At 39.0% G+C, this 22,241-nt stretch overlaps 1 protein-coding gene across 6 annotated transcripts; it reads right to left on the minus strand.

The window, feature by feature from the left end:
• Positions 1-1,157: 1,157 nt before the first annotated feature.
• lolal (lola like) lies at positions 1,158-21,875 on the minus strand. 6 transcript variants are annotated; one of them, XM_070084108.1, is made up of 5 exons: positions 21,723-21,875; positions 19,103-19,200; positions 16,636-16,842; positions 12,204-12,410; positions 1,158-2,292 (listed from the first exon to the last, which is right to left on the minus strand). In XM_070084108.1, exons 3-4 carry the CDS (start codon positions 16,819-16,821, stop codon positions 12,216-12,218), a joined length of 381 nt encoding a protein of 126 aa, XP_069940209.1. In that variant the 5' UTR covers positions 16,822-16,842; positions 19,103-19,200; positions 21,723-21,875; the 3' UTR covers positions 1,158-2,292; positions 12,204-12,215. The 6 variants fall into 6 exon arrangements, with proteins under 6 accessions (XP_069940209.1, XP_069940213.1, XP_069940211.1 ...); XM_070084112.1 differs by lacking the exon at positions 21,723-21,875 and adding an exon at positions 21,663-21,683; XM_070084110.1 differs by lacking the exon at positions 21,723-21,875 and adding an exon at positions 21,639-21,661.
• Positions 21,876-22,241: the final 366 nt, after the last annotated feature.

A 22,241-nucleotide genomic window follows, 5' to 3' on the forward strand; every position in this document is an offset into this window, starting at 1 on the left:
AAAAACCATAACTATTTCTCTAGAACTCCATTTTTTCTGTTGAATGAGTACAAGAAACCACCCATTTACTGATTTTAACTATCCAATACAGTGGTCAGAATTTAGCAATTTTGCCAATTTCACACAAATTTCAAAAGATGCCAATTTCCAAATAGGGTCCAGAATAAACAAGAAAGACATTCCTGGCACTAAAATAACATTTCCTCTGTTTGTTAGTCACATCCCCAGGCCCCTCTTATATTTCTTTGGCTTTCCACTTTCAATTTTTATTCTTACAAAAAATAGAAGATTTACTGTTATGCAGACTACTGCATTAGTGTAGAAATGGTATAAATAATATCAGCGCACTTGTGAAAGAACATTAGACTCACCAGTTGACGTGTATTGGACGCTTGGCATGATTTGTTTACTTTTGAACTTTGATAAAAATCGAACATTTCTGCTACTTTGAGCTCAATTTCAAGGTACTTTTCATTGTAAAACCAGTGAAAATCATCTCAATTTCTGTAATATGTCTTCCATTCTATAAAATGAGACCAAGAAAACTAGAATAATAAATACCATACGAAAATACAGTGCAAAGTCGCTGTTTTATTCCAAAAACACGGTCAGTTTTATTTTTCCTCATTATGCAGTGTGCTGCAGGATTTTTTTTTATACTGCGCACAATGATCATGTAGACCCATTCTTTCATATGTATGCCTACCAGCTTTCTCCCACTAGATTTGAGAGCGCTAGAATTTAGGCGTACTAGTACGTCAAAAACCTTGGGTTGTAAGCCGTACTAGTACGGCCGAAACCCTCAAAGGGTTAAAACCAATTATTTGCACGTTAAACCAGAGTTGTCCAATGCTACAAAACAAGAGGGAAGCCAACATCAGGAGGCCCTTTAAAGGGTTACTTTGATGCTGAAGGCCTCTTGATCCAAATAACTGGAGTTATTCTCTCCTTCCTTATATTTAACCTGCCTACAAAAAAAAAAGCTCCAGAACAAAAAAAAAAAGCTCCAGAACAAAAAAAAAAAAAAAAAATATAACAAGAAGTATCTCAGGTAAATATATAATACCAGTTATGCAAATATCAGACACATTCGTGCACAATTATATTGATATTTAATTACAATAAATATATATGTATTGGGTTAATAAAAACAATAATCACTTTTATTAAAAACTTATTGAGTTCTTGTACAAAACTGCTCCAAGCTAATCTAGATACAAAGCTACACCCCTGCGTATACTAACTTCTCGTGTGGGTACCTGGGTGTGAGGAGTCGCCACAAGACACTGCCAATCTATTAACACTTTACTACTGCACTTTTTTTTCTTTTCAAACCAGTAATACCTCTGACCAAAGCAAAATTTACAGAGTAATGAGTCAGTATTACAGCCCATGGAGTTCTGATTATGCCAATGGAAATCTTTTAAACCACTAACCAAATTAAGGAGAACATGTTCATGTACTAAAGTTGACAGTGCCCTGGGGTGGTCCAAATTTGTATGGCTGGATGACCAGCAGGATAAGTACCATCAGTGAAATTCTGATGAGCTTCCACTAGAATATCTTTCATAGAACTCCAAGTAACCAATGTGTCTTACAAAATGTAGGACTTTCCAAATGATTAGGTCAGTATTAAAGTAAAACACACACACACTAAGCTCATCACTCTTCCATGAATGGTGCATACACTTTGTATTAAAATTGCCCTGTTACTCAGGAGCACATGGGGAGTGTTTTCGGGTTAAGAATTAAATTCCCCAGTCTGGTAGTTTCAATGTCGAATCCTCATGTGTTATCCCCACACAATTAACCATACAGAAACAAATATACTGAATCACCCAACTTACTACATGATAATTTTAGTTTACAAATATCAAAGCTGACCCTCCAGACATTATATTAAGAAATAAATTAATAAAAATATCTGAATTTTATCTGATAAACAATAAAAAATAATATTTACTTATTTGCATATATATATATAACAAAGATCAGAAGATTACTGCTTACATTAAGAAAACAAAACACCATCAGGATATTTAAATACTGCACTCTATTCTTAAACTTCTTACAGATTAAGAAAGGCAACCATGTAAGTTATGACAGAACATGTCATAATTTTTAAATCAAAAGGCATATGAGAGAATATTGATCCAAGTTATACAAGTTAACTAACCATCTTAATCCTCGTGGGATCTAGAGGCAACAGCCATCACAAGAGGAAGTCGCCGTAGTTTTGGCAAGTCCCTCACTATGTCTGAGTAGAGGGGTGTGCTCCCATTTGAGCTACATCTGCTTAGAACAAAGTTGAATGTTTATTTAATATACAGTATATAAATTTATATCTTATTGAAGCTTAATTCTTTAAAATACGAGTCCCCGTGTAACAAGAATTGCAAACTGGAACTCAGTTTTAAAACAAATTCACCGAGTACCCTCTTCAGGCTGTTTGGCCTTCCAGAACAAAAAAAATATTCTAAACCTGATTTAGTATTTTATAATCAATAGCTATTCCCTAAATAATAAAAGCTTGACTGCATTTAACTTGTACAAATTAAAAATTATATAGTGTATCTTGAGCAGAAGCGTCCCTGCTGTTTTTGGTGACTGGGGAAGGGGGGTGAAATTATATTAGGTCCAATACTCTGAAAGCCACTCCTGGTAAAATTTCCTGTTTTATTTAAACCATATAAACATGTGCTTTTTTTTTTTTACCACATTTAAGGACTGCATTATTAAAAAGACTTTAGGATATAACGTATTAGAATAAAATCTTAAAAATGCATTACAGTTTGGGAAAATATGTCTGATATAATATGACACAAAAGAGGGAATGTTTATGAAAATGAAGGCTATAACTAGACCTTATGTAATTTAACCTAGGCAGAAGCAAAAACTGATGGATACATTGACAGCCTCAACAGAAAGGAACTGGTACTTATTGGGGAAGGGGAGGGAACTATTCTTGAGAAAATACTATAAATTAAAAACTAAATACATGTCTGATCAATCACCATTTGTCAACACTGAGCAGTGTCCATTATTGTAATGCCATTTGAGATCATTTTTGCAAAGCAAAGGCAACCATGTAGGTTCATTTAAGAAGTGGTGTACTGTAATTCACTGAACTGCAAATTTAGATAGTGAAGCGAATTATGTACCAATATCAGCAATGTACCTATAAAATAAGATACAGAAGTGTCCTAATTGGGCCAGGAATTTTTTTTAACCCTTTGAGGGTCCAGACCCCCAACCTGAGACTCGTCCACAGGGTCCAAGAATTTAAAAAAAAATTGCTATTTTCTCTCATGAAATGGTGATAATCTTTTTCTGAAGGTAATAAAACAAAGTACAAAATTTGATGGAAAATTTACAAAATTACTCTATCGTGAATTTTGCTGTACCAGCGATATTTACACATTGGTGATTTTGCTCACTTTGATTCTTATCTTAGCCCAATTACATTGTTCCAGTCAACCAAATTATTAGCTATTTCGCTAGTTCAGTAGGGCCCCACTTATGTGGCAGGTTAGGTTCCAGGCTATCGCCGCAAAGCAGACATCGCCAGAAAGCAGAACGTCATTTTTTCCACTTATAAATTCCAGATAACAAGTTTACACTAACATATATTAAGTTAGCAATAGAACTAGGCATTAGACAACAATAAAAAGTAAAATATACACACAGTATACACTCATTATTTACCTCAAAATATTTGCAGTCTTAATGTAGGGTAAAAGGCGAGTAGCAGTTATTGTAAAAAGTCAGGTGTGGTAGGTAGCCCTCCTGGACACCCCACCCACACACAATATACTGTGATGCTTAAAGCTCCCTAGTGATAAAATGGATATACAGTACACTCATTATTTACCTTAAAATATTTGTAGTCTTAATGTAGGGTGAGAGGCGAGTAAGAGAGAAATGAATAAACGAGAGAGAAAGAACGAGTAAGACAGAGCCGCAGAGTACTTATGTAAACAAACGCGTCTGGTTATGGTTGATACACTTTCACACAAACACCTTACATTGTGTACAAGTTGTCTCCACAATGGTATTTTAGAATAAACAAAGACCAACACTTCTGTAGACTAAGCCTGAATGGCTAGTTTTTATAGTTGCCACCAGAGGGCAAGTGTGGTAGGCATGCCACTTCAACCTGCATCAGCCTGCATCACCCTGCCTCGCCCTCACCCTGGCAGCTGACTTTACTCAGTCAACAAGGCCTACTCTCCTCTCCTCCACTGGGCATGACCCTCCTGGGCCAGGTCAATTTAAACACACTACCTGTGTACCCACGATCTCGCAAATAAAGAAGCCTCTGAAGCCTATCATTCATTCCCACTACCAAGTTCACACGTAATCAATCAGAAAACATTATCATTAATCCACCGTTTGATAACCCCACACAACTATTTCATGATAACTGGTGGAAGCAGTGGTCGCAGCAGTTGTTTGCCAGAGAGGAAGAAACATGAAGTTGTCTTCACTTCATCACCCCACACAAGAAACATCAGCCTCTCAACAAGTTATCCTGAAGCTGTGTCTGCAAGTCTCAGTATCCAGACACTGGTACAAGCAAGAACTAGCCCGAAATTTGTCGAATTTCTTTGAGAAATATAAGTGACGTACGTCCTGTGACTCCACAGTGCCCCACGCTCTTCTCAGTCACGCGTTCAGTGTCATCCATACGTTTCTGCTGTTGTTGTTCAGCTCAGAATGGCTATTTCAGCAAGTCAGAGGCGAGTTTGTGGTGCTCTGCATCCAGTGTGGGCGTTTCTCCAAGTGTTCGTGGGCGAGAGGAGGAAGCGGTCAGATACTCCCTCATCTTGCACTCACCTCGCACCACCATACACTACTCTCCTCCATACAGCTCTCTCACTCTTCTCTCTGCTGTTTTTCTGTGAATGTCAGTGTGAATTCTTTGCCAGAGCTGTGTATCCCAGTGCCTGAGGTCACTCGAAGCCACATGGATCACAAAGCTAAGTGTGGATACAACTACGTGGAGCGAACCACATGGGTTACCAAGCCAGTTTGTCTCAAGCCACGTCTGCTGCCTGACATCACCTCACAACGTCACCGCTTCCCGGCATCACCTCGCAATGTCGCCCTGGACGTCTGCCTGACGTCACCTTGCAATGCCGTCACCCACAATGCTGCCCGATGTCACCCATGATGATGCCCGACGTCACCCCATGATGCCTGATGTCACCCTGGACATCTGCTTGATGTCACCTTGCAATATCACCTCACGACATCCCTCATGCCTGACATCACCACATGATGTCACATCAACAGTTAAAGTTCCACAGTGAGCAAATTGTTCAGTATTGTCAAGAAGACAGAGAATATATATGTCACGTGTTAATTAACTCCTCTCAGTCAGTGTTCTCACGTTTGTGAATGGCTTAGTGTCGATTGTTGCGCAGAAAATTGTCATTTGCTAGTGTGAGCCATGTTGAAACGCATGTGGAGTGCAGGTGTAAGTTTTCCACGTGTCCTGTGTGGTCTGAGTATAGCTGTGTGTGCAGACCACAGTATGGTCTGAGCCCTTGACCATTGACCGCTGACATTGGTCAGTCCAGGCATCAGTTATGAGCTTCTGAGTCCCTTGTACAGAAAGCTTTTAATGTTCACCGCTCGTAGATGCCTTGCCAAGTGATACCTACTACAATTCCCCATTGAGATTCATTTCACTCCACCTCCTGGCCATCAGAGTGCAGTTATTTGTAGAAAACCCAGTCTGAGGATGCTTAGACTAACCTCTGCAACGACACCAACTGTCGAGAGGATGACATTGTCAAGCCGTAGTAGCCCTGCCGGTAGGCGACTGTCTGACTCATGTCACAGCTTCAGTGAGCAGCCTGCACAATGATGATGTCACTTTGAATGCTAGCCCACTCACTGCAGTTACGGTGTATGCTGCTACGACTCTCAGATGTTTTGCCCGAGTTGTCTCTGCTACGACTCGCTTGACTCGCTGGCAGTGACATCCCCAGTGACAGCACCAGTTGAGAAATATCTTCCCGAGTCGCTTGCCAGAAAAAGTCCTGCCCAGTTGCCGAGCACTGACGACGCCTCACTCAAGGGTACCAACAGTGTGTGCCCCAGGATGAGTGAACCCAGCAGCGACTACTACGATGACTGCTGCACCATTCCAGAGGAGACCGTACCTTGTTATGTCATAGCTCAGCCACAGTGATGTCTCCTGTCTTGCAGTACATGTCTAGATGCAGGAAGGCGTGCATTGATGCCCATTGAAGCTCACTGCCTTGGACCACAATGCTTTAGCACACCCCACCTTTTTCTTCCCTCCTTGTAGGAAGTTTTTTTTTCCATGTCCATGGCTGACTTGTTAAAAAAAAAAAAAAAAAAAAATTTATATATATATATATATATATATATATATATATATATATATATATATATATATATATATATATATACACACACACCTTGGGGTGACCATAACACCGAGCACATCACCGGAGGCACACATCAACCAAATAACCGCTGCAGCATACGGGCGCCTGGCAAACCTGAGAATAGCGTTCCGATACCTTAATAAGGAATCGTTCAAGACACTGTACACTGTGTATGTTAGGCCCATACTGGAGTATGCAGCACCAGTCTGGAACCCACACCTGGTCAAGCACGTCAAGAAGTTAGAGAAAGTACAAAGGTTTGCAACAAGGCTAGTCCCAGAGCTCAAGGGAATGTCGTACGAGGAAAGGTTAAGGGAAATCGGACTGACGACACTGGAGGACAGAAGGGTCAGGGGAGACATGATAACGACATACAAGATACTGCGGGGAATAGACAAGGTGGACAGAGATAGGATGTTCCAGAGAGGGGACACAGGGACAAGGGGTCACAACTGGAAGCTGAAGACTCAGACGAGTCACAGGGACGTTAGGAAGTATTTCTTCAGTCATAGAGTTGTCAGCAAGTGGAATAGCCTAGCAAGTGAAGTAGTGGAGGCAGGAACCATACATAGTTTTAAGAAGAGGTATGACAAAGCTCAGGAAGCAGAGAGAGAGAGGATCCAGTAGCGATCAGTGAAGAGGCGGGGCCAGGAGCTGAGTCTCGACCCCTGCAACCACAATTAGGTGAGTACACACCCTGCCTTGGTGGGAGACGACCGTCAATTCCCATTTTGAATTTGATTCCCCATAATTTAATCCCACCCCTCTCCCAAACACCCTAGCATTTACTTCCTTTACAACCCCATCTATAAAATAAAACAACCATGGTGACATTACACATCCCTGTCTAAGACCTACTTTTACCGGGAAGTAGTCTCCCTCTCTTCTACACACCCTAACCTGAGCCTCACTATCCTCATAAAAACTCTTTACAGCATTTAATAACTTACCACCTATTCCATATACTTGCAACATCTGCCACATTGCTCCTCTATCCACTCTATCATATGCCTTTTCTAAATCCATAAATGCAATAAAAACTTCCCTATCTTTATCTAAATACTGTTCACATATATGCTTCAATGTAAACACCTGATCTACACATCCCCTACCCACTCTAAAACCTCCTTGCTCATCCGCAATCCTACATTCTGTCTTACCTCTAATTCTTTCAATTATAACCCTACCGTACACTTTTCCTGGTATACTCAGTAAGCTTATTCCTCTATAATTTTTACAGTCTCTTTTGTCCCCTTTCCCTTTATATAAAGGGACTATACATGCTCTCTGCCAATCCCTAGGGGTCGTCCTCGAAAGGGTTGGAGAGAGGGGGTAAAGGAGGTTTTGTGGGTAAGGGGCTTGGACTTCCAGCAAGCGTGCGTGAGCGTGTTAGATAGGAGTGAATGGAGACGAATGGTACTTGGGACCTGACGATCTGTTGGAGTGTGAGCAGGGTAATATTTAGTGAAGGGATTCAGGGAAACCGGTTATTTTCATATAGTCGGACTTGAGTCCTGGAAATGGGAAGTACAATGCCTGCACTTTAAAGGAGGGGTTTGGGATATTGGCAGTTTGGAGGGATATGTTGTGTATCTTTATATGTTTTATGCTTCTAGACTGTTGTATTCTGAGCACCTCTGCAAAAACAGTGATATGTGCGAGTGTGGTGAAAGTGTTGAATGATATGAAAGTATTTTCTTTTTGGGGATTTTCTTTCTTTTTTGGGTATATATATATATTTTTTTTTTTTTTTTTTTTTTTTTTTTCCCAACAAGTCGGCCGTCTCCCACCGAGGCAGGGTGACCCAAAAAAGAAAGAAAATCCCCAAAAAGAAAATACTTTCATCATCATTCAACACTTTCACCACACTCGCACATTATCACTGTTTTTGCAGAGGTGCTCAGAATACAACAGTCTAGAAGCATACACATATAAAGATACACAACATATCCCTCCATACATACATACATACATACATATACTATATACACGTTTTTACTCTGTGCCCTGTTCCTGAGAGAGAGACAGCGAGTTTTTTTTTCTCAGCCAATCATGGTCGAGGACGACCGTTGGTGGTAAAGCGGGGCCCTACTGTATGTCTTCCATTTTACTGAGTACAAGAGACTGCCCAATCAACTACAGTGGAACTTTGGCACTCAAACTTAATTGGTTCTAGAAGGCTGTTCGAGTGCCGATCTGTTTGAGTACAGAACAAATTTTTCCCAACCAATTTTCTTTTTGGCTGGCTGTTATCACTAACCCTCTTAGGCTCCATGGTAACTTGTTTATAAAAAAAAAAAAAAATTCAAAACACGAAATAGTTGACAGTGAAGCTCTGGCAGGTTGTGTTTGTTTTGTCGAGTGCCAAGCACACGGTCAATTAACGAGTGATTTGTTTACCAAAGTGTTCAAATACCAAATTGTTCGAGTACTGATGTTCCACTGTATTTCAACTACTCAATAAAGTGATCAGAAATTGGTAATTTTGCCAATTTCACACAAATTTTAAAAAATTTCAATTTTAAAATAGGGTTCAGAATAAACAGTGCAAGCATTCCTGGCACTAAAATAACATTTTGTTTGTTCATTAGTTACTCACCCATGCTTTACACATGAATTCCATTTTTATTTTTTATTTGCACAAAGAATTTTTATTAAAAAAAAAAATTAAACATGAAATATTGTGATAATTGCATAAATAATATCAGTGCCATTGTGAATGCATATTAGACCTACCAACTAATGTGTATTGGATGCCTGATGTGATTTACTTACTCCTGAACATTGGCAAAAATCAAACATTTCCCCTACATTGAGCTCAGTTTCAAGCTATTTTCAGTCATAATAATCAAAATCATCTCTATTTCTGTAATATATCTTCTAGTTTATCAAACAAGACCAAGAAACTGTGAATACAACCCTAAAAACAATACAAAAAGTACACCGCAAAGTCACTGTTTTACACCAAAAAAGTTTTTCTCAGTATGCACTGCATGCTGCAGCATTTTTTTTTATATGATGCACACTAACCACACAAACCCCTTCTCTTATATCTAGGCCCAAATTTACCACTCACAGCTTATCTGAGTGAGCTGAGCTCACGCCGTAGAAGAGCACAGACCCTGGCTTCAACAGCACAAACCCTCAAGTGGTTAGTATCAATAATCTTAAACATCAAGTTACATATATATTGTTGTTGTTGTTGTTTGTCTGTCGATTTTCCATTTTACAAGACACTGTGGAGCATCAGACACCCTAAATTTGTTTTTAACTATTTTATCAATTTGTGCTATCCTTTCCCTGTACTTTGTTTACTAACAAACCAGCTGAATACTGCAGCATTCTTTGATCACCCACTATATCCACCCTCAAAACTAAAATATGTATGTATTTTTAAACTGCCTGTAAAGTTTTTAAGTGAATCACTGGTAACATATGATAATGTAAACAAATACTGATATTGAACCTACATTAATAATGACCTCAATGGAAAAATGACATTAATTTAAAAATAGTGCCACCTAGTTTGGCTGAAGAGAAATGTCTGGCAACACTTCGAAAGGCACCTCAGTGCCACCTACCCTGGGCATAAATATTGTAAGAGATTACATGTAGCCACATTTTGCTTTAGAATTTAATATACTGCCTACATTTGGGCATTTTTTTTTTTTTTTTTTAGAATTGTAGATTACCTATGAATTTGTGGACAGGAGGGCTGCCATGTGGTTTTGACAAAGTAATACATGTACCATACCTGTTTAATTCTGCTGTGAACAACTTTATACAATATAATGCCTATATACAGAATATAATGACAAATACAAAGAAAATTAAGACCCCCCCCCCCAAACAGCCTTTCAGCTTATTATAACACCCAAACCCCATTAAGTACTGTACTGGTTTTATTAAGCCCTCCAATCACCACAGTCCTGACACCCAACAACAAACATCACTAAATGCAAATGGCTGTAAAAAATACTCTGCATTTCCTTTACGGTTTTAGATGTATTTTCTCATCTTTCCCAAGAAATAATTTTTACGTTGGCCTGAGATGCAGTGCAACTTTTGGACTATTAAAAAATAAGTCTTATGATAGAAACTACAGTATATGTTGTACACATGCACAGCCAATGAATCTAAAAATTTCTGAATAATCAATGAATAATGTGGGGAATGAACTTGGGTCCACTTGACTATAAAGCTCACACACTATCAATCATGCCACTGACAGGTATATAAGCACTGGAATAGATTTTACTACTCCAACTGGATTACAGCAATACCTAATGGCTGCCCCATTATTTTCACATAACATTCCCTTCCCATTTTGATGTCTGGCATTGCGAGCCATAGTCTCCTACATTCCAATACATGCAAACAAATTCACAATGGCATTTATATGCATATATACATTTTTATTTATATGTATGTGTGCATGTGTGTATGTGTGCGTGTGTATATGCATGCATGTACACGAGCCTACATATATGTATGTATATGCATATATATAAATAAAACCAAAACTAGAAATTTTTAACCTTACTCCTTGTGACTAGCAACTCTCTGTACCTATGTTCAGGTAGCAATTCTTCCTGGTATGTCTTACTTGCCAAAGTGATCTCAAGCAACATTCCAGGTGAAACATTTGTATTTATGAACCTAAGATGAAGGAAGGGAAGGGAGGGGGAGGGGGGTAAGAAGACTCAGTTGGAAAGAGTCCTTATTCACAGTAATGCAATCGTACGCTCTATTTAAATGACTATCTTGAGGTTCAAAATTGTAGACCAAGTTACTAAGAAATTGAGCCAAAATGAACTTCTAAGGCTCTAGATGGTCTATCAAGTCACAAGAGTGGCCAGAGAGGCTGGAAAAGCAGGTGTCCTGGTAACTGCAAGAAGTACAGAGGAGTTTGGAGGGAAGTGAGAAGCAGAGGGATGAGGAGACAGCAGAAATGGCTTTGGCTTCTCTGACGACCCGTTTCCCAAGCCTCCCTTGACCTGAAATATAATATATGGTGTATGTATACATAGTTTATACATGTGTATCTGTGTATGCTAGTGTATTTGAATGGCCATATGTAGTTGCAGGAGCAAAACTATTCTTACTGTCCAGTCATCAGTCCTCAGTTTTTGAACATAAGAGCAAGTGTAGTCACATGTGATTACCTATTTGTAGCTGTTAAAAAAAAAAAAAAAGTTCTGAAAACACTATGATCACCCTAAAAGTTTCACTATGAGAATGAGCAGGAAAACTGAAGTACAGTACTGTATTAAACTTGAAAAACTGAACTGAAGCAACTTTCGCTACCGCACACAATGTATACGTTTTGATGATAGGCATCTTGGTAGAATTTTCTCAGGAAAAGATGAACACAAAAGTCAGAGAGATCATGAAATATGCAAAAGAACACTAACACTACTTTAGAAATATATATTCCTTCCATTCAAGTGTGAAATGATGCGACAAACAGCAAACACACTGCAGGAAATTAAAGGAACAGTCATCTAGGAAATTATAAAATTAAAGTAAAATGAGAATGAAGGAAAATACAAACTAGCATAAGCAACCAAAATGTACTGTAATTAAGGAAGAAATGTGAAAACCATTACTAATGATAATCACAGAGGCCTAAACACGTGCTTCCAGATGCTGGGAGAAGACCCAGGGTGAATAAATACACTAGAAAGAATTCCTTTTTTATTATTGGATACCTCATATTAAAAACCAATTAATTATTTTATTGAAGTGAAAAAAATAATTACAGTAAATTATGTTACAAACCTGAGCAGTATTTCAGCGATCTTGCCGTTCATTTTGATTAACTTCGGCTAGACCCTTAACTTTGAGTCTCTCTGCTGTCTTTAGGAAATTTGGGAGGTCAGCCTGAGCCACATTGACTTCACCAGCATACATGTACTCTAGGATGGCTTGCAAATGAGTGAATGGAACATCCTTCAAGATTATGATGGGGTGCTTTGATGGGTTCTCCTGGAAAGCAAAACCTGAGATAAATTTACACAAAGATGCATACACAAACACAAAACACTCACATACACAGAGGTTATTTACCTATACAGTATAGGTCCTTAAATACAAAACTTTAGGGTTCAGAAGTTCTCCCCCCCCCCCCCAACAAGTCGGCTGTCTCCCACCGAGAGAGGGTGATCGAAAAAGTAAGAAAATACCCAAAAAGAAAATACTTTCATCATCATTCAACACTTTCATCTTACTCACATAATCACTGTCTTTGCAGAGGTGCCCAGATACAACAATTTAGAAGCATATATGACATACCCCTCCAAAATGCCACTATCCCAAACCCCTCCTTCAGAAGTATTTAACCCTTTCAGGGTCCGTCCCGTAGATCTACGGCTGGTCGGTGAGTGTCCAAACCGTAGATCTACGCCAAAATTCTAGCGCCGTCAAATTTAGCGCGAAAGCGCTCATAGGCCTACATATGAGAGAATGGGTCTGCGCGGTGGGTGTGCGCCGTAAACAAAAAATCTAGGCGCCTGCATAGCATTGTGGGAACGCCTGCTCAGTCACCCTTGTTCACCATGTCTCGTCGCAAGTCAGCTCTGACTCCCCGGAAAATTGGGACTCTCCTCTTCCTGTCTGATAGTTCTGACACTGATGGAAGTGGAAATGAAGACGAATTCTACGGCTTTGATGAGTTAGTGACCGAAAATAATGACCAGGATATCGATAATAGTGCAGAAAACCCCGACGATCCTCGACCTTCTACCTCTGGTGTGGGCACTCGTGACTCACGGTCGGTTGTTCCTAAACGTAAGAGAAAACTAATATTTTCCCGTGGCCTGGCCTCTGACTTCAGTAATGACGATGATTCTGACGTGGATTGTGATTTTATTGCGCTCGACGATCATTCGAGTAGTGATAGTGAGGAAACATATTCACCAGTGAAGCGTCGGTATGTGCGCCGCCGCATGCGCTCGGGTAGTGTACCCTATGCTATGCCCAGGGGACGGAGTACATCCCGTAGTACATCCCGGAGTACATCCCGTGGCCCTACACCCGTTTTAGGTAGTGATAGTGAGGATGATGTGGCTACACTTGGCATGGATGGGCCACAGACATCAGTGGATGGTGTTAGTGGGGCTGGTGGTGGTAGTGGCACCGCCATGCGTGACTCGCTGTGCCACGCGGGAACCCACACTGCTGACTCGTCAGTTCAAGGACAAAGCGGAGCGTCACCCACCAGCCCGCCACAACCACCCGTACAACCAGCCTATGATGTCCAGTATCCACCAGCAAACCGTATCTGGGATTGGCAGCAAAATCCCAATTTTGTTCCCAGCCCTCACCACTTTGATGACTCGCAAAGTGGAATTCTACCTACCTGTCCCCTTGGAACCACGGCCAATGAACTGGAATTCTTTGAATTATTCTTTGACCAGCCATTGATGGAAACTATTGTCAGGGAAAGTAATAAGTATTTTCAGTACACCATGGCAAATACGATCTTATCACCACAGTCAAGACTACACAGGTGGAAAGAGACGACTGTTGCAGAAATGTATTTGCTTTTTGCAACAATAATGCTTATGCCTCACGTCTATAAGCATAATATAAAAGCATACTGGTCCACAGATCGGCTAATTTGTACCCCATCCTTCAGTGAAATAATACCAGTGAACAGGTTTATCTTACTCTTACGTATGTTGCACTTCTCTGACAAAACCAGGCCTGACAGAAGTGACAGGTTATACAAGATTAGAAATGTTTTCATGTATCTCAAACAAAAGTTCAGGATATACTTTTATCCATTCAAGAATCTTGTAATTGACGAGTCTTTGATTTTGTTCAAAGGTAGACTGTCATTCAAGCAGTATATACCGAGCAAGAGGAACCGCTTTGGTATAAAATTGTTTGTACTCTGTGATTGTGACAGTGGCCTGGTGTTGGATATTGTTGTATACACGGGTAGTAAAACATTGAAAGATACCAAGATGTTATTGGGTATATCAGGTGATGTAGTGAGAAACATGATGGCACCTTATCTTGGTAAGGGCCATACATTATATACCGATAACTGGTACACAAGCCCATTACTCAGTGATTTCATGCGAGTGAACAAGACAGATGTGTGTGGCACAGTGCGTTCTAATCGTAAACATATGCCCAGGCTCAACGCAGGTGTTCGTGGTGATGACGTGCAGGTGTTTACTGCCAATGACATCATGGCATTACGGTGGCATGACAAACGAGATGTCACATTGTTGACAACCATTCACCGTAATGAAATGCAAGACAGTGGCAAAGTTGATCGAGTGACTAATGAACGTATTCAAAAACCAGTGACAGTGATTGATTATACACAAAACATGCGCTTGGTTGACAAGTGTGACATGCAGATTGGTTTTGTTGACTGTGTTCGTAAGAGTTACAAGTGGTACATGAAACTTTTCTTCCATCTCATGGACATTTCAATGCTGAATGCATATAATATGTACCAAATAAAGACTGGTAACAGACCACCGTATGGTGAATTTTGTTTGTCTGTTGTCAGACAACTCATAATGAAGTACCAGGTAACAACACCTGCAATACAACATGGTCCTCGAATTCATCACAATATACCCAAGCGTTTGAGAAGAGAAGGTGATCATTTCATAATACAGCTTCCTTCAACTCAAAAGAAATTTGCTCAGAAGAGATGCATTGTCTGTGCACAAACAAAACGACGGCAACAAAGACGCAAAGACACTCGGTTTATGTGTGAGGAATGTAAGGTGCCTCTGTGCATGGTGCCTTGTTTCAAGGAGTTCCACAAGCTCCAGCAGTTCTAAAACCATGTCCAGTGATTGTAAATATGTAAATATATGATAGAACATTAGTATTATACAATATTTGTGCATGTTTATTGTAATAAACAACAGTGGTAAACAATAATATGATAATAACTTTAGTGCGGTTATTGTGTTCAATACAGTGAGTTTATATATATAAATTATATACAGTATTGGTCTCTCAGGCCCCAAATGTTAGTAGGAATAGAAAAAAATTGGAAAAGAAAAGAAAAAACAACTAAAACAACAAAATAATATAATACGCGTATGTGGAATTCGTCGATGTTGCCGCCACCACATCATTTTCTACAAACTTCTTGGCACTGTATCTCGGTAAGTACTGATCAGATTCTAATTTTTTTTGTTTTATTACCTTCACAAAAATATGCTCTTTAATTCTGTAAGAAAAAATAATTTTTTTTTTTTTCAAAATTTCTTGGACACTGGTGCGTGACTTCAGATTTTGGCCTTGGACCCTGAAAGGGTTAAATGAAAAAAAAAAAAAGTTATAATACTGTTAAACTAAGGAAAGGAAGTTTGGAACTAAAGATATTAACGAAGATGTAGCGACAACTACATTACTACTGGAGCTAGTGTTAGAATGAACATGACAGCTAAGCTTAACAGCAATAAAAGCTCATATTCTGGGCATAAATTTAAAATCTACAAAGAATATACCTTAACATATTGTGAATACTGCCAGCAAATCAGCCAAGAAGCTTACAGCACTATTTCATTAAATACTTTCAACAACAATTGCTTCAAAATTCTGTGGCAATAGCTTACTCTCACCTCAGGTATGCACCACCCTTGACTAGCCAGCTCTCCACATTTCAAGCCACTTGAGCCTTAACCCAGCCCGAAGAAAATTGTCATTTCAGACCCTTCAACACAAGACATGTTAGTGAATCTAGATTTTTACAGGGCCAATATTCTTAAAATCCCTAACCTGCCCAACATTGAGGACAAAAACTATTATACCTCAAGATGGGTAACATTCAGCACCTTCATATGGTTGTACCTTACTGATATTAAGATGATATCCTTATTCCTCAACTGCTTTGCATTTAGAAAAATGTTCCCCTCCCTGCTGACATACCCAGAAATTGGGTCCACTGACTTTGCTAAATGAAAGCTTTGTCCAACAGGTGTGCTCAACTTCACCTTATTCTCTATGTATATTGCTTAATGTAATATACATATCTGTTAACTCCAATAAAACTTTGCAAGGGCCAGATTTTGAAATGACCTGGAGTTATGCCTTACAGTTTGTAAAATGTGTATAGGAAACCTTTGCCAAGCTACCTGTAGAACTCTTAAGAATTTAAAAAATACAGAGAAGACTCCAAGGGAAGAGAAGTGAAATACAAATAGAAGACAGGAAACAATGGAGCTTAACCTACCTCTAATAAGGCTTTGAAGTATGGAGAACATGCAGAGAGCACCATTTTGTGTGCCTTACACGTCTGTCCATCACATGCCAGTGTCACATCAGTAAAGCTCTTTTCTTCTCTTAAGTGTTTGAAAGATGAGACCATATTACTTTGGAACTCATTCCAACGTAAACAGAATTGTTGATCATCGGCCATCCTTTATGGTGTTATATTAGCCTGACAAAAAAAAAAATCATGCAATAATTACCAAGGCATCCAAATTCAAAGGTTAAATAAGCCAGGTGTCATTTTTAAGGTACAGTATACCCAAGGAAATTATTTATTTAGAAAAATATATGCCGGATAAACTAGAAATTCCTAAAAGAAATTGCAAGCCAACTCTTAGACAACTTTAAGCAGCAGCAGTGCAATCCAATGGTACTTGGCAGCAGGACAGTAGCATATCTGAGTAGTCAAACTCTCGAAGCTCTTCAAAGGTATATGTTCCCGACTGCCTCACATACTGGAGAATACATACCAAGTGTGCACGATTCATTCATTATTATAATACTGTATGCTAAAAAGTACATGAGGGCAATATGTAACAAAGGTGTTTAAATGCATATGAACCCTTTCTCCTCCTTCCTACTTTTCTCAAGCTGGGTCACCTTTATATGGTGGTAGGACTTGTGCCATGATGTTCAGCCATGACATGCACAATGGTGTTTTGCTGGGACCTGTTTTATGTTGAAAGAATACAGTGGACCCTCGACCAACGATGGCATCGTCTAACGTTAAATCTGACTAGCGATACATTTTAACGCAAAAATTTTGCCTCGACTAGCACTAAAAAACTCGACCAACACGATTCATTCCGTCTGAGATGCGTCCACTTGTGGCCAGTGTTTACAAGCCAGCCAGCCACCGCGGTCCCATCCAAACATACAATCGGAACATTTCATATTATCACAGCGTTTTTAGTGATTGCACCTGCAAAATAAGTCACCATGGGCCCCAAGAAAGCTTCTAGTGCCAACCCTACAGCAAAAAGGGTGAGAATCACTATGGATATGAAGAAAGAGATCACTGCTAAGTATGAAAGTGGAGTGTGTGTCTCCAAGCTGGCCAGGTTGCACACAAAACCCCAATCAACCATCACTACTGTGGCCAAGAAAATGGCAATCAAGGAAGCTGTTCTTGTCAAAGGTGCAACTGTTTTCGAAACTGAGATCGCAAGTGATAGATGTTGAGAGACTGTTATTGGTGTGGATAAACGAAAAACAGATAGCATCTCTCAAGCGATCCTATGTGAAAAGGCTAGGAAGTTGCAGGAGGATTTAATTAGGAAAATGCCTGCAACTAGTGGTGATGCGAGTGAATTTAAGGCCAGCAAAGGTTGGTTTGAGAGATTTAAGAATCATAGTGGCATACATAGTGTGATAAGGCATGGTGAGGCTGCCAGTTTGGACCAAAAAGCAGCTGAAAAATATGTGCAGGAATTCAAGGAGTACATAGACAGTGAAGAATTGAAACCAGAACAAGTGTTTAATTGTGACACTGACAATGTTGTGAAACACTTTAGGAATGTCATAAAGGAACGGGAGGTACAGGCCTCTATGGACAGATATGTTGTGCGACAGAGGTCCAGTGACTCAAGCTGGTCCTAGTGGCATTAAAAGAAGAAGGGAAGTAACCCCGGAAAAGGACTTGACACCAAGTCCTAATGGAAGGGGATTCCCCTTCTAAACACTAACACCATCCACAGTCTCCCCTCCTCCCATCCCATCAATCATCCCCAGATCTTCAATAAAGGTAAGTGTCATGTAACTGTACATGTCTTCAGTTTGTGTGTATTAAAATTAATATTTCATGTGGCAAAAAAAAAAAAATTTCAATACTTTTGGGCGTCTTGCACGGATTAATTTGATTTCCATTATTTCTTATGGGGAAAATTAACTCGACTAACGATAATTTTGATTAATGACGAGCTCTCAGGACCGGATTAATATCGTTGGTCGAGGGTCCACTGTATATACAAGCTTGCTTACCACCATTCATGTAATACTGTGCACGAAAAATTTCCAACAAAAAAAAACCTAGAAAAAAAAAAATTCTGACAATTTCACGAGGTATCAGGTGGATGTACAAGGAGTCAAAGTCAGTTTCCACTGCCATTATTTTGTTTTTACAAATTGTTAAGCTAGGATTTCATTCAAATGTGCTCAATGAATTTCCCATGCTTCACTCCCTCCTTCAAAGGATTTCTTTAATGTGAAATGTCAATATTAACAAGACTAGAGCAATTTTGAAAACATATCATAGACAATGTGGCCTCTGAAACACGCAGACCAAATCTGAAACAACATGGATATGGACAAAATTTCTGGCAGCATTTCCCTAATCTGAAGTCACAGGTACCAATAGGATGGTAACCCCTGCAAATGAGGGGCTGCAATGTGTAGCATAACTGTATCAAGCATTACATGAAATAACTCACAATTACTGTGGTTAGTAGTATGATTGCAGTCGGTGTTTGTAGTCACTGTTGCTCTGGACAGTACTTGCCAGCTTAAATTGAAAATCTGGAAATATTTACTGAAAAAAAAAAATTATATATATATAAATACGTATACATGTACATAGAAAATCCAGGTGATTATTTTGTCATTTTGTGTATATTTGCAAACTCTTCAACAATGTTGAACTTAACTTACAAAATCCATTTATTTTTAATGAATTAAAGATACGCATACTTTTTTTTTTACCCATTAGTATTAAATGTATAGCAAATATTTCAAAAGATATGGGGTATCTGCTTTACGAGTTGTAGGTCTGCTTCAGGCCAAAATGTGCAAGTATTAAAATCAAGAGGATTTTGAAAAATACAAAAAGTATAAGTAAATTTACAAAACTGTCACACTGGAATACAATACTGTATATTTTATAAAGTTACAGTAAGAAAGGAAGGTTGGCAATATTGACAAAAGCAACAGGAGATACAGAAAATTAAAATCCAACATAAAAATGCAATGTTGATATTCTAATGGCAGAAATAAACAAATTAGAAATCCAGTCATCAATACAGATAATCTAAAATTTTGGTAGATGAGAACACATCAGTCACAGTAGCAGCAACTGACATTACAGATGTATGAAAAAATAACCTTACCTGATCTAAGCATAACCCTAATTCATTTGTAAAAAAAAAAAAAAAAAAAAAGTGATAGATAGTCAAAATACAGAGATGTGTCTGCAATTATTAACCCATAGTCAGGCAAAGCCTGACTATGGGTTAATAATTGCAATAGGCTATAGGGTGCAGGGTCTATGATTTGTTAAAAATGAAAAGTATGTTAGGTTTATGCTTGCTGTTAGTTAAACTAAGTTTATGTATGTATGGTATAACATCTCGCTGGTAGACAAATATCAGACTTCTACTGATCAATCAACAATTTAGTAACATTGGGGAGATTACTTGCATTCATTCAACAATGTCTGCTGAATTTTGCAATGCCTAAATGACTCTCAGGTTTAAATATACAAGCGACTGTTTCCATGGTTACTGTGGAAGCAGCATCTAAAGCTGTTTCAAAGGGTACAAATAGGGGTGGTTAAAACAAACTACTGTAGTGATCAACAAAGTATGGGAGCAGATAAAAACACAAGGATTTCAGGGTAACTGCATTTTCTTTATGCTTTGGTAAGTGTATGGTAAGTGTATGCTAAGCTAGACTGAACTTAGTCATCAGAACACAAGAACAAGAATGAAGCATTGCTGCAATAGGCCTATCTGCCCATACTAAGCAGGTCCAACTCACACCCAACCACCCTCACTCTTATATCTGTCTAACCTGTATTTGAAGTACTCAAAGTTCTCACACCAGTGACACCTTCAAGGTGGCTTCAAATGGCATATGCAATTACCGATTCTCTCAACTTCCCCACAAGTGAGATTAAGCATTATTTCCACCTCGGCATGATGGGATGTGAAGATAAGATCTTGTTCGCATTTTATCCCAGAGGATTACCCACCCAGGATAACCCAAAAAAGTTAGTGCATCATTGGGGACTGTCTAATTTCCACTGGGGCCCTTTAAGCTTGTCCCCTAGGATGCTACCCACATCAGTTGACTGACATCCAGGTACCTACTTACTAGGCTAACGGAGACAGCAAGCATAAGGAAACATGCCGGGGATCGAACCACAGACACTGTACGAGGCAAGAGCTTTGCCTACCATGCCAATATTTCAATAAAGAACAAGACTAGCACAACAATCCACCATAGCTATTGCAAAAGTTTTAACATTAGTTCTGTGGAACCAACAAAATAGTCATGTTAATATATTTTACCTTCAAAGATCTACAAGATTAAGTCCATCTTATTTGAGGAATATGTCAGGGAAGAAGAGAATGGAGGCGCCATTACAATGACCCCAATGGAAATAAGTCATTTTGACTTTTTGGGTTATCTTAGGTAATTTACACATACTACTATATATGATTAGTAAATAAGTAAGTTTATTCAGGTATACACAAATACAGTTACATAGAATTATCATACATAGCAGCATATGTGTAGAGAACCTAGGATAACCCAAAAAAGTCAGACAGAGTGACTTATTTCCATTGGGGTCCTTAATTATACTTATGTAGACCTGTACCTAAATAAACTTACTTACGTCAATGAGTTCCTCCTACATCCAGCAATTATTCTAGATCAATTATTTATTTAAAATAAGAGTCGTAAGACACTAATCTTCAAAATTCATACAACTGTCACTTCGCCGATTTCCAGGAGAGTCTTTCTGATATTCTACTAATATACACACTAGAAATGAGTGTAGCACGGGGTGTCACCTCCACACTAACTGGGAGAAAACTTTGTTAAGGAAGGTAACCATCGGAAACTAATGCTAATAAAAAAAATCAGAAAAAAAAAAACATTCGCGACTTATGGGTCAGCTGGCGCCAATGCCAGCAGTTGTTATCTGGCGCCAGCGTGGGGCACCTGATACACCTCACAGCCTCCTACCCAGCTTCTCTCACACTCCATAACCTTCATTCACAAGCCAGTCTTCACCGGAGGGACAGAATAATAGCAGAAAATACTAGTTACCGGCGTTCACAGTTCTCCCCGGACAATGTTTACAGCAACACAGGTTAGGAAGCAAGCTCCTCGCTGATTGGTCTCTCGCTGCCGCTTACTCTACAACTATGATTCTGATTGGCTGGTTACTATAGACGACTTAAGAAATACTTTAAGGAATGTAAGCAACTTATTAGTTAATTTTATTTGACTTTAAGCGCGATTAATCTCCAAATCTCTCTCACCATATATGAAAGTCTTCCTGAAGCTATACCGAATTATATTTTTACCTTTATAATTTATTTTCTTTGTACCGTTTATTAATATTATTATTTATACTATGATCTGAATACAATACTACAGATGTTTTTATTTGCTACAAAGGAAATGTCATAATTTCATTGAGTAAGATTTTATTTACGTTTCATGCATAAGTTTAAAGTTTTACAATGGTGCTGAGGGCAAACACGCATTCACACAGTAATCACACATACACAAGACCAGGAGCTGTGACTCGACCCCAGCAACCACATATAAGTGAGAATATAG

The sequence above is a fragment of the Cherax quadricarinatus genome, chromosome 11 (assembly GCF_038502225.1).
Source record: "Cherax quadricarinatus isolate ZL_2023a chromosome 11, ASM3850222v1, whole genome shotgun sequence".
In the NCBI taxonomy this organism is placed as follows: domain Eukaryota; kingdom Metazoa; phylum Arthropoda; class Malacostraca; order Decapoda; family Parastacidae; genus Cherax; species Cherax quadricarinatus.